This window comes from Serinus canaria, chromosome 7 (genome assembly GCF_022539315.1).
Source record: "Serinus canaria isolate serCan28SL12 chromosome 7, serCan2020, whole genome shotgun sequence".
NCBI classification, from domain to species: Eukaryota; Metazoa; Chordata; class Aves; order Passeriformes; family Fringillidae; genus Serinus; species Serinus canaria.
The window spans coordinates 26366474-26378981 of record NC_066321.1 but is presented as its reverse complement, the minus strand read 5'-3'; the positions used below and the strand labels follow the sequence as shown (position 1 = coordinate 26378981).

The 12508-nt window shown below is 41.9% G+C and overlaps 2 protein-coding genes across 2 annotated transcripts; one reads left to right on the top strand and one right to left on the bottom strand.

Annotated features, from left to right (window-relative positions):
- Positions 1-2170: 2170 nt before the first annotated feature.
- PPIL3 (peptidylprolyl isomerase like 3) lies at positions 2171-6987 on the bottom strand. Its single transcript, XM_030241540.2, has 7 exons — positions 6858-6987; positions 6131-6177; positions 4899-4973; positions 4030-4123; positions 3340-3407; positions 2834-2952; positions 2171-2548 (listed from the first exon to the last, which is right to left on the bottom strand). Exons 2-7 carry the CDS (start codon positions 6131-6133, stop codon positions 2422-2424), a joined length of 486 nt encoding a protein of 161 aa, XP_030097400.1. The 5' UTR covers positions 6134-6177; positions 6858-6987; the 3' UTR covers positions 2171-2421.
- Positions 6969-12350, top strand: NIF3L1 (NGG1 interacting factor 3 like 1). The gene is made up of 7 exons (XM_030241539.2): positions 6969-7009; positions 7180-7608; positions 8333-8495; positions 8988-9114; positions 9490-9628; positions 10949-11032; positions 11924-12350. Exons 2-7 carry the CDS (start codon positions 7188-7190, stop codon positions 12106-12108), a joined length of 1119 nt encoding a protein of 372 aa, XP_030097399.1. The 5' UTR covers positions 6969-7009; positions 7180-7187; the 3' UTR covers positions 12109-12350.
- Positions 12351-12508: the final 158 nt, after the last annotated feature.

The following is a 12508-nucleotide window of genomic DNA, read 5'->3' as shown; positions in this document are numbered from 1 at the left end:
TCAGGCCCACCTCCAATCTTCAGCAACTGACCCAGCTGCAACTCACTGGGGGACAAGATCACCCTCTACATAATGATTGTGTTTTTCCTCAACATCCCAGTTTTTGGCTCTTTACTCTGCTCCTTCTTCCAAGTCGTTTTTTTCATTCAAGAGCTTTTTTCAAGTTAATTATTTTTTTACAGGGGAACTTAAACCTGTAACCTTTTTCTTTAAAAAAGCCTTTTAACTTAAACCTGTAACCTTCTTCTTTAAAAAAGCCTTTGAAAGACAGTGTGGCTTGGACACTCCCACCAAGCTACTCAGGCCCCCAGTGCTGCATTATCCTACGATAAAGAAAGGCTTCTGTGCGCTTAACAAGGACAAATATCGCCCAGGGGGCTTTTCAAGATTTCACTGAAGTTTTTCTATAAAACTCGGGTTATCTCCCTGCTGGGTTGCCCCGTGAGGAAAAGCGAACTCAGTCCCCCCTCACCCTTTTCAGCCCCGGGCCGACGGCAGCGCCTCAGGCCGGAGGGCCCCGGGAGGCCCCGGGAGGGAGGAGCGAGGGGGACTCGGGCCCGGCCCCGGCTCCCCGCCCCGGCGAAAGGCTCCGTGCTCGGCCCGAGCAGGGGCTCCGAGAGAGGCTCGGGCCCCGCCGCAGCGGCCGAGGCCATTTTCTGGCGGCCCGAGAAGGCGCAGCAGAGAACATGGCGGCCTGAGGGGAGGCGGCGGCCCCGAGCGGCGGAGCGGCAATCGCGCCCGGCCGAGGGGCCGCCAGTGGCCTCAGCGCTGCCCCGCACGGGTTCCTGCTCCTCGGGAATCCCCTCACCGTACCGGCAACTTGCCCGCTGCTCTCCAGCTTAGACCAAGTCCAGGAAAATAGAATACAGTTTTGAAAAGTTGGTTTGTAATTTTGTCCCAATAGGATCACTCTCCTTTCAATGCACAACACTGTAATTTTTTTTAATGCAATGAATCTAAACAACAACAAAACAAACCCAAAAATTAAAAAGAAAACAAAAAAACAAACCCCAGCAAAAAAACCCACCCCCCAAAAAGTATCTACATTTAATGTGTGTCCTCCAGAGAGCAAAATACTTGGTGCAGCTGCATTTCACACTTTCTATGTAACAGCCTTCTTTTTGTGGAGAAAAAAAACCAAACTGAAATTGTTTCCAGTTCAGTACAATTTTAAATTATTAATTATTTACAGTTCTTTTGCACTTAGGACATGTCCCAGAGTGTCCTTCCTCCTGCACGGCAGCAGTGTCAGTCAGGTGTGCCATTGCACACTTGTGTTTACTTGCTACTGCTGCTGGTTATAACGAAGAGAGGAGCACAGAGCTGAAAGAATAAAATACTTTACCTGACTGAAGCATTACACTAAAACATATTAAGGCTGGAACAAGGGCTGGGAGCTTAAAGCAACATTCCAAGAAGAATATAGAAACTTTGTCCCCTGGAGCAGGTATTGATTAACTCTTCTCATTACCTCAGTAATCTGTACCTAGCACACCTTTGCCTTTCTCTTGCAAATGAGTTCTCATTATATTAAGAGGCCAAGTCTCCAAATAATGGCCTGAAGCTGACTGCAAGTCAGCTAGACCTCGAGCCTCCCTAGGATTAGAAAACATATATATAAGAATGGGTTTTGCTAAGGGCTGCTCACTGAGTGAAACAGGATTGGGGGAAGAAGTCCAAAATGGCTCTTATTTGTTCAACACCATGTGACCACAGCCTTTTTGACAGTGCTCTTTGTTTTGTTTATCCCCTAGTCTTTGTGCAAAAAAATTATTAAAAACAAGCTACAGTAAATCCATGTTACCTAGTTTCAGTCAACAGCTATGTAAGGACAGAAATACTTACTCTTTCAGAGCAATAGTGCTGTGCCAGAAGCAGAAGAAATTACTCCCATCTTTCTTTTGGGAAGGCTAAAGACATTATCAACAGCAGCACAAGAGCAAACACTCCTCTAAATATGTTCTTTAATCTTCTGAGAGGGAAAGGTTTCATCTGTTTATGACACTGCTCTCACCTAGGGGAAAAAATGTGGATCTTACTTTACTCTTTTGAGAAAAATGAGTAAGATGACACTTTATGAGAAAGTTTCACAAAACTGGTAGCAAGAAATTATAGCAAAGAACATTGCTTAACATAACATCACTCAGAAAGATAATGCAAAAACCAAAGATTAGGAAAAAAAATAAAACTTTTTTATTTTACAAGTATAAAAAAAATGCTTAAAAATCAAAATGCTGGAAGATACTCTGGAAAACATGGCTCTGTGACAACTCCCAAGCAATGTTAAAGCTCCTGAAAATTCTGCATTCAACAAGCAAAGATATGATCCAGCTGAAGTAACCCTTTTTGATGGCTCTTTAAACCCCACGATCTGGGAATTATCTGACCAGTCTCTGAAGAATGTGATGCAGCATTCTGTGGCTACAGAGCAAAAGGGTTGGCATGAATTGTAATGTCTTTAATGCGAACATCATTAAGAGGTCGATAGGTTTTCTCATTCACAGGCAGCTTCTCCAGCTCATCCAGGGTCTCCAATCCATCAATAACTCTGCAAGAAAAACACCAGTGCTGGAAATTGCCTTCTAATAATGATTTAAATTGCACACTTGTGGTATCTCAAAACACTTTACAGTCAATCATCCCAATGCAAGGATTTTGCAAGTAAATGATACAAAATAAGACAACCAAAACATTTTATGTGGCAAATAATGTATTTTGAAAGGAAATATTAAGCATCCATGAACTCTGAGAAGGAGTTCAAGCATTTGCATGTGCCTTGAAATACTCAGGTCCCTCACACACTCTGACACAGGTGTGCAGTTGAATCACTTACTTTCCAAACACTGTGTACTTCATGTCCAGGTGTGGCTGTTTGCCATAAGTGATGAAGAACTGTGATCCATTGGTGTTGGGACCATTGTTTGCCATGGAAACTACCCCACGGACACTGTGCTGAACAAGGGGAAAAACCTCAGCATGAATACATATCTGTGAAACCAGAACTAATCTGGGCAAAGTGCTCTATGACTTAGAGCTCTTCCTCAATACCATTATTAAGAACAAATCTTGGTTGCTAATATATTCTATCAGAATCAGTAATGAGCTCCTCAAAATGGCTCTTACAGTGAGAAATTACTTCTTTGCCTCCAGTGCATGAAAAATGCTGTCAGAAATTCTTTTTACTTCTGTTTTCTGTGATGAAAACCCTCAAACCTTACTTCGCAAACACAGAAATTACTGTTCCTATTTTAATAAGCTATTGTTCTCCAAACAAGAGAAAATTATTTTAGAGAAAATTCAAATGAAAACGTTAAGTGCATATTGAGAGCACAGAAATACCTTTAGATATTCACTGAATTCATCTTCAAACTTCTTGCCCCAGATGCTGTTACCTCCTTTCCCAGTGCCTGACAAAGAAGCACCACAGTAGAAATTACTGGATTTTCAAACTGAAGAATCCAGAAATTATGATCTGTTACAGCATTTACAACAAAGTACCCTGGACAGCCTGCAGTTAGTTTGAGGCAGGTTCTTGACACTGCACTAAGACATAACTCTATATAAGGAACCTGTTAAGCAGGAGAAGAAAATGCTGACATATCCTCAAATTAAATTCAGTATGAGTATGAACAGACACAGCTGAATCAGATTTTCCCGCAAACAGCTGACACCATCTGGGACATTTCCCCCAAATGCTTTAGATGCAGCCTTTCAGGCAGAAACCACACAGAGCTCAGTAGCACCTGCTTCTACTTGAGTCAACAGACCCATCATATTTAGTGGAAACAGCTGGTAAAACTCAAGTTTGTAGAATGGATGATTACTTAAAATCAGGGTAATGCCTGCACTTCTGTAAACCCACCACAAAAAATAATCTCATAATAAAAAACTCTTATCAATAATACAATAACTCTTATATTTTTACTTTACTTACATTTTGGTTTTAATACCCATAATTCCTATTTATTTCCTTACATTTTATTTTTATGTACATTTTTTCCACAGAAAAACCCAGACAGAAGAATTTACCTAATGGATCCCCTGTCTGAACCATGAAGCCCTTTATATTTCGGTGAAATACGCATCCATTGTAGTAGTTACTAGCACAAAGAGCCAGGAAATTCTACAAAAATCAAACAAACCATATTAACAAACAACTGAAAAATAGTATTACCTTACTAAAATGACAGCATTGGCAAGACCAATGCTTTTACCTCTGCTGTGCTTTGTGACCATGGGAATTCCACAGAGTATAGCCACAGAGCAGTCATAAAGAAATCATAGCTAATAAACTCCTTTGATAGTGTCACACACAAAGAATAAAAAGCTTTCAGTGCAAGGCTGACTTGAGGAACAAACAAGAAGCCTAAGACATGCTCTCAAGTATCATTCCCATTCAAGAATTTTATTTGGCACATGTAATTTTGTAATCAATAACTTAATGCCTCAGCTTTTTCATTAAAATAAATGAAATTTATTTCAATTTCAGTTTATTGCAAAAATTCAAAACTGGGGTCCCTGAAAAACTGTGAGTTTCACTCTTTCAAACTAAAATCAAGTCTGTAGGGTATGAGTAAACCCATGGAAATCTGGGAATCCCACACTGGGTGCTGTATTTCCTCTTAAAGTCAAAGGACACTTTGGGAAATGCTGGAACTTCATAAGAAGCACCCTTAACTAAACCTTATCAAGTAAGAAACAGGCATGAAACTCCAGGCAGTATGACAGAGTGCACAAGTTCCATGAGTGGAACAGACACTGCACCACCTTAAAGTGTTCGTATTGCATTCCACGAAAAGGTGAAATTTCAAAAGCCACTTCACCTCCACCACGGTCTTCACCTATTTTTACTGCTTTATTTCATCACTAGGCAATCCTACTCCTGGTATGTAACTTACTTCACAAGTCTTTGGAGTACGCTCACAGAATAGCTCAATTTTAATATCTCCCACATCAGTATGCAGTGTGACAGCCTGAGCAAAAGGCAGAAAACAATAGTTAAATCAGCAATAATATACTAACAGACACTGTTTTATTTACCAGCACCATCAAGAACATAAGCAAGTTTGCACTGCATATAACCACTGTTTCACCATTTGGCCATAAGCAAGGCTACTGTCACAACCAACCTGCATTTCCAGTAAAATCACCAGAAAGCATTCAGCTTCATTTCATTTCAGGACAAATCAAGTTTGCCATGGTAATGCAGTAGCTGTTGCATGCTGTTACACTCCAGAAATACATTATTCATTTGCAAACAGGACCTACTCAGTCACTTGAAAGTAAAGGTGAAAAATCAAGTTTTCATGTATTTTGGATGGTGCACACACTCACTGCTTTGCAACTAGAGGAGCAACTGAAGTCTGTGGCCTTTTGATTGATAAGGTTAGTTCTGAATGGCAGCTTATATAATGTGCCTTCACACACAAGTAAATCTACAAATTAACTTACTTTCCTTAAGAATTTATAAGTTAACTTCATAAAATTTAAAATCAGTTACCCAATGACCTAAGCAAATTTATCTCTACAGGCCATATATATCACAGTGCTTCTAGGGAAAGTGCTAAACTAGGAAAAAACAATTACTGTGGGGATAACCCTACAGCAAAACTAATAAAAATCAGTATCATCCTGATACTGACATACTGCTCCAAAAGTATACAAGTAAAGGAGACAGATGTCCACAATGTCCATGAAGATGCTATAGAAGGTGTATGATCAGTTTAAGACCTCAGTTAAGAGTCTTATCTCTATTTCTCGAATTGCTAAACTTTTAAAAGCCCATGAGTACAGAGGTTTACATATGCTGAAGCAGAAGTATGTTCTTGCAACTAGACTAATGCTTCTGTGGCAAAAGAAACCAAACTAGATTATCAAATACATGCCAAAGTAGCATTAAAATCTGGGATCTTTAAAGTGAAAGCACAATGATGTTTTAGACCAATGTAAATAAAAATGTTTCCCTTTTCACAGTATCTTTTTATAAGTTTGAAATTAAAACCCTGAACTTTTCATGACAAATTCCTCACAGCATCAGAGTAAAACATGTAATCCTTTGAGATGGAGAGCAGCCATTCACTTTCCAAGAGATGACTATTTCAGAAAACATAAAATGTGCTTTTATTCTTACCATGTCTACTCATCAAAATCTGAGGTAGCCTTCTATACAGCGATTTCCTGTAAACACAAGAAATTTGTTAGGTTTTTTCCTGCCAATCACCATTTGGTTTTGATTCTAAAATATTTGTTGGTTACATGTTTTTACACCACACAGTTCAACGGTGCCATTCCAGCAACTCTATGACTAAATTTTTGCATTAAGCAACTACACAGCATATAAAGTATGAAAAAATGACTAGAAAAAGACCACTTAGAGAATGGGGAAGAGAGCGAAAAACACTCTTTCCTAGGATGAAAATTTATACTAAGCAATCAGTTTTTGCAAATATTATAGCAGCTGGCAGAATAGTAGATGGCAGAAATTCACAGGTAAAAGTCTCATGCCAGTACCTAACAAAAGTATGATTTGGGGCAACTCGTGACAGCTGTGAGTATCTGCAACAGACAAGTAACTGCGCCCAATCAGACTTTTTAAATCTTTGTAATACTTTCAAATAAAGTGTTTATAATGCCGGCAATAAAACCGAGGCTGTGTAGAAGCCGAGAGATTTACGCGTTGATATCTCCTCTATCCCCCCGCCCTCGCCGGTGGAGCCCTGGCCCCGTGTCCCCACCTCAACCCACCCGCGCCCGGCTCCCCCTCACCCACGGCAGCCGCACCGACCGCTCCCTCCCTGCCCGAGGTACCGCCACCGAAATGCCGCGCACAGAGCCGCTGGGCTCAGAGAACGCCTTACCCTGCCGGGGCTGATGCAGACCAGCCCCCGCCGGGGAGAAGCGGCTGCGCTCCCACGGGCCTCAGGGGCCGCCCAGCCCCGCTGAGCGCGGCGGAAGCGGCGGGGCCGAGCGCAGGTCCCGCCCCGCAGCGCCGGCCCCGCTCCGGCCGGAGGTGAGCGCGGTGCCGCGGGAGCCCCGGGGTGGGGAGGGCGCCCGGGGATGCCGGGGGTGGGCGGGAGCGCTGACCGGCAGCGGGGCAGCGGCCGCAGCCCGAGCGGGCGTGGCTGGTGTTCGGGCGGTGGGTTCCTGAGGCTCACGGCGGCCTGTGTTTGCCCCGCACAGGTCCCCGCATGCCGCTGCTCCTACCGCCTCTGCACCGCGTCCGTGCCTTGGGCCGCCCGCCCGTACGCGCCCTCATGAACCTCCGGGAGCTCGTTTCTTCCCTGAATGACTTCGCCTCCCCCGCTCTGGCTGAAAGCTGGGACAATGTGGGATTGCTGGTGGAACCAAGTCCTCCCCACACGGTGAACACCCTTTTCCTCACTAACGACCTGACTGAGGAGGTGATGGAAGAGGCAGTGCAGAAGAAAGCAGACCTCATTCTTTCTTACCACCCTCCTATATTCGCACCACTCAAGCGAGTAACGTGGAAAACCTGGAAGGAACGGCTGGTGGTCCGAGCCTTGGAGAACAGAATCGGGATTTATTCTCCACATACGGCGTACGATGCCATACCTCACGGAGTTAATAACTGGCTAACAAAGGGACTGGGTGAGATTCTGTTAAGAACAAACAAATTAAAATTATTAAAGATGTATGCTATTTTAGGTGGGATCTGTCATCATTTGCCTTCCAGCTTTTACAGGGGTGATTTGAGGACTGTTTTTATTTTTCCTACTATTTTTATGGTACTGTAACCTTAATTACATTTTAGGACATTTATCTTGGTGGTATATACCAGAAAACAAACACAGGAGCATATTTTCAGATGCATGACACCAGTTCCAGATACAATGGATGTATCTGGAACTGGTGGAGCTTATTTATTGTCCACTGTGGTTGCAATGATATCACTGACTTTAAATCACCACCTTTCATTTATAAAATACAAGCTCTCAATGTTTGCAAAGTATTTAAACTATGTAAAATTATTTTAGATTTTAATCCTGTATTGTGGCTCACAGATTACAATAGCTGTGTCTTTTCCAGCCTGTCATACAAACTAGGAACTCTTTTTGGTTTTGTACAATCCTTAGGATAAAACTGATGGCATTAAGAATGGCAAATAATACATATCCATCAGCTTCTTTGAATTTAAAATAGACTGTGCCTAATGGAGACAGGAGAATAAAAAGCCCTCAGTTCTGGTCAGGAAAAAAGGACTTGAGTGCAAAATTTGCATCTTTGTGCCACATCTCTTATAAAGATAAGTGCTAAACAGTGTTAGGATACTTGCCCTGCTTTATAAATCAGCAATTTTGTACTGTTTTCTCAGGCACCTGTACTTCTGTCCCACTGCATCCATCAACTGCACCAAGCTCTCCAGCTGAGGGCACTCACCGGGTAGAATTCTGTGCAGATGCTGAGCATCTGGATGCAGTGCTGTCCAAAATCAAAGACATCCCACAGATCTCTTGTCTCACTACTCTCCCAGCCAGGTATCTGCTCCACTCTCTAATGTCGTATTCTTCCTCTTGTTTGAAATAATAAGTTGCTGTAATTGTATTTTACTGTTCTAATAATTTTGTTCCTCTGTGCATTGCTGCTGTATTTTCCAGCAATAGAATGAGAAACTTAAAGAATAATCGTCCCTTTCTGGGCAATCTATGTCTTGCTAAATGGTAATAGCAACTCAAGTCTAGCATCACATAGATTAGGGGTATAAAGAAGAGTATTAACAGAAAATTTGATGAGGACAGCTGAGTTAAATTCCCATATTTGTTTCTTCCAAGACAAGTCTAGGCTTGAAATTACAATGCTGCCTTTTTTTCCTTTCTCAGCAGTAGAACAGCCACTGGAATAAAATAATAGTAATAATAATAATAATAATAATAATGCTAAAATTAATAGTTATAATGCTGTAATATAGTAATTACAATGCCGAAATTTTGTCTAGCTTCTTAACAAGCACCAGGCATATCTTTCCTCAGGGTTGAAGGTGAGGAACAAACACGAGTCAGTCTGAACTGCTCTCAGAAAGCACTGCTGGAGGTGGTGGCATTATTGTCCCAGAACAGCCTTCTCTATCACAAGACTGAGATTCTCTTACTACAGAAGGTAACAAAATGACAAAATTACTTCCTGTGAATGTATTACTTGTGTGAGCTGAGTACCTTAAACACTGAAATGCAGTAGTCAGTGGCATCAGAGCTTTGCAGTGCTACCCCAGTGCTCTGAAATACTGGCATACAGGAATTTGAAGCCACACATGTTTTCCAAAGCAATCAAACTATCTATATGGTCTGTACTAATTATTAAATCAGTTCCAATAGCTGGCGTAGTTCATGTTACATTTGAAAACATCACACAAATACTTCTTTGTAAAGTTCAGTGTTGTTCCTGCAAGCCCAACATACTCATGCTGTTACAGTGTGGACAGCAATGCAAGCATCTGGAGTCAGCTTTCTCAGAGTTATTTTCATTTTTTTTCAGCCTCTTCTTCCCCATACTGGAATGGGACGCCTGTGCACCCTGAGCGAGCCACTCTCCTTGGCAGCCACAGTCGAGCGTATCAAAGGGCACCTGCAGCTCCCCCACGTCCGCCTGGCCCTGGGAGCGGGCAGGACACTGGGTAAGGGGCTGTGAGCCAGACTGCCTGCTAGGACTGGCACTGCAGGAACACAGGGAGCAGGAGTGCGTGCATGACAGTGGGAAACACTGCTGTGCTCACCGGGTTTACTTCCAAGAACTGGGAAGCGCTGTTAAGAAACAGCATCTTAGAATTTACAGTCATATGAAAATAATCTTCATTTTAACTGGATTCTCTATTACACTGCTTGATGTGGTGAAGAAGGACAGTACAAGCTGAATGAAAGATACAAGATACAATTTTTTGTAATTTATATAATGACTAAATTTTTTTCTTGCCCACGATATCAGGCACAAAGATGTGCTGCTTGATTGTATGTTCCCTTTTGTGGCTGAATGCTAAAATTCAGAGCACTTTAAGAGTAAGACACTCTACGGTATCATTATGAACACAACTATGTTTTGATGAAAGGTAAGATAAAGAAGGTGAACTAGCTCAAACAGTGGGGTCATTAGTAAGATGTGGAGTAAACATCCTCTTATCCCAGCTACCTATCCTAAAGTCCAAGGACCACAGCTGGTAAAATTTGTGAGAGTAAATTTGTTGAGAGCTCTTTGTAATTTAGTAGGCAGAAATCTTATTAGACTGACAATTGCACTAAAAAATCCCCAAACTACTTCAAAGCCTATTTTTCTGATGTGGTGTGACTCCACTTAAATCAACAGTAATTGCAAGGCAATATACTGTAAAACCTTAACAGATTTTGAAAACTCCCTGTGTTGTGTGTCCCCTCTCCTTAACGAATGTAATATATATGAAAAATTAAAATTCATGTCACTGTCATATATGTAATAACTTGGAATTAGCAATCACAGCAAACAGACAATTTTTATTGGCGTGGAGCAGCTTTCAGCTTGCATTAAGACTGGCCTTCTGAGAGCTGAAAGTTAGGAACCAGTATATCTCAGAGGCAAAGTGCTGCCTTAGTGGCATCATTAGTTGGTAACCTAATGGTGGTGGAACACAAGAGTCCTGCAAAGAGTAATGGCCTATTAAAGACTTCAGAAGCCTAACTAACACCTCACTAGGAGAAAGGTCACCAGAAGCCAGCCTCTGTGCTGGAGTTTTCTGCAAAGTTTCCTGCCCCTTGGAAAAAATCTACCTATCACAAAGGATTTTGCTGTATTGTCAGAGGTGTTATAGGCCCATGACTCTTTCAAACTGACATGTGTCTCTTCCTCAACCAAATTTACACTGACTCTAAAATCCAGGTAGTAGTTAACTTAAACAATTACCAGCAATACACAGATGAGGGCTCAGCAAAGGGGAAGGAGTTTAACTGTGGCACATTGTATCCTGCAGAATCACCAGTGAAGAAAGTTGCTCTGTGTGCTGGTTCTGGGAGCAGTGTCCTGAAGGGAACAGAAGCTGACCTCTATCTCACAGGTAACAGACTGCTGTTTCGTTATTTTTATAAAAATAGTCATTAGAGAAAAAAAACAAACCCCAGCAAAAAATAAGAGGGCTGACTGGCTGTTGAAAGATTTGACTACAAAGAACTACCTGTCATTTATAATTGAGAAACAATTAGTTACTAATTGGAATGACAATCTAACATTAAAGTAGAAATAATGTAGATCAATTGGCAGTGTGGCACAGTGAAAGATACTTGAATTAAAGCATTGCTTTACAGCATTTATTTAAAAAAACAAAAACCAGTGCTGATGGCAGTGAGTTGCAACTTTAAGTGTGTTTCTCCTTTGGCAACATATATTTCCTCTATTCCCTACAGAATTCCCTAATGCAAAACAGAATATAATGTAGTCTACAGAACCTTCCAAAGAAACTCCATAGTGTGTCTAGCCAAAGGGACACTTGGTCCATTATTATCTCTTCCAGCAGTGGGACAGCTATTCCCCGTGGCTCAGCAATGTGAAGGCTGCCTTGCATTCTGTGGGAATTGCTGCCCCTTCTCCCCCTTGTTTGTAGCCCTGCAGAGCTGACCCAGAACTGCTTTCTTCCATCCTCTTCCAAACCCCTCTGAGCATTTTTATTTTCTGCCCAAATTGGCAGAATTTACAACTCCTCAAAGATGGCAAGGAATTTCTGTGGTTTGACCCAGCTGCATACAGGGCTATCAGCTGAGTCTTTCAGAGGACCCTGGAGCAGGAGTGTTCCACTTTCCTGCTGAGCAGGTGGTGTTGCATTTCTGCTTATGGCCTGTATTCCATTACATCACCACAGCTTTTAGCTGAGATGCTCCCTACATTGCAGAGACCTGGTTACCTGAACTGTACCATTTGTGATCTCCATGACATCTCTTTCTCAAAATGGCAGGAGAGATGTCCCACCATGATGTGCTGGATGCAGTTGCCAATGGGATAAGTGTTATTCTGTGTGAGCACAGTAACACTGAGCGAGGCTTCCTGTCAGAGCTGCGTGATGCTCTCACCATCCACCTACAGAACAAAATCAACGTCATTGTGTCTGAGAAAGACAGAGATCCTCTCCAGGTGGCATAGGGGGGAAAAAACTGCAGAGAGAAAATTCAGTCACTAGTGTTATCTTGCACAGACCCATCCAATTGCAGAGCTTAATGAAGGTGCTTTCAATTGGTCCAGTACAGAATGATTGTACTACATGGTCCCTCAAAGTCTGGGGTATATTTTTTCATGTCAGAAAAATAAATGTTTGTTTTGGAATACCAAAGGTTCATTTACTTGATTACTGGACTGCACTTGAATAAATTGTTTATTTACTGTTACTGCTTCATGTTATCAGATACAGTTGATAACCATGATACTCAAGGATTGCTTTGGGTAAAATATATAAAACCTGACTTACCTCCAGATTTAAGCTTACGCAGCAGTTCTACCTTGCTACAGTTATGTCAAATCATGTCAGTGCAAGCCACTGATATTT

Excerpts from the sequence above, each read along its gene's own strand:
- PPIL3 (XM_030241540.2), bottom strand. Across the intron at positions 4,124-4,898 it reads GTACTCCAAAGACTTGTGAA|AATTTCCTGGCTCTTTGTGC; the intron begins GTAAGTTACATA and ends TGATTTTTGTAG. Across the intron at positions 2,953-3,339 it reads AATTCAGTGAATATCTAAAG|CACAGTGTCCGTGGGGTAGT; the intron begins GTATTTCTGTGC and ends CCCCTTGTTCAG.
- NIF3L1 (XM_030241539.2), top strand. The coding sequence starts at position 7,188 with ATGCCGCTGCTCCTACCGCCTCTGCACCGCGTCCGTGCCTTGGGCCGC. Across the intron at positions 8,496-8,987 it reads CTCACTACTCTCCCAGCCAG|GGTTGAAGGTGAGGAACAAA; the intron begins GTATCTGCTCCA and ends ATCTTTCCTCAG. Across the intron at positions 9,115-9,489 it reads AGATTCTCTTACTACAGAAG|CCTCTTCTTCCCCATACTGG; the intron begins GTAACAAAATGA and ends ATTTTTTTTCAG.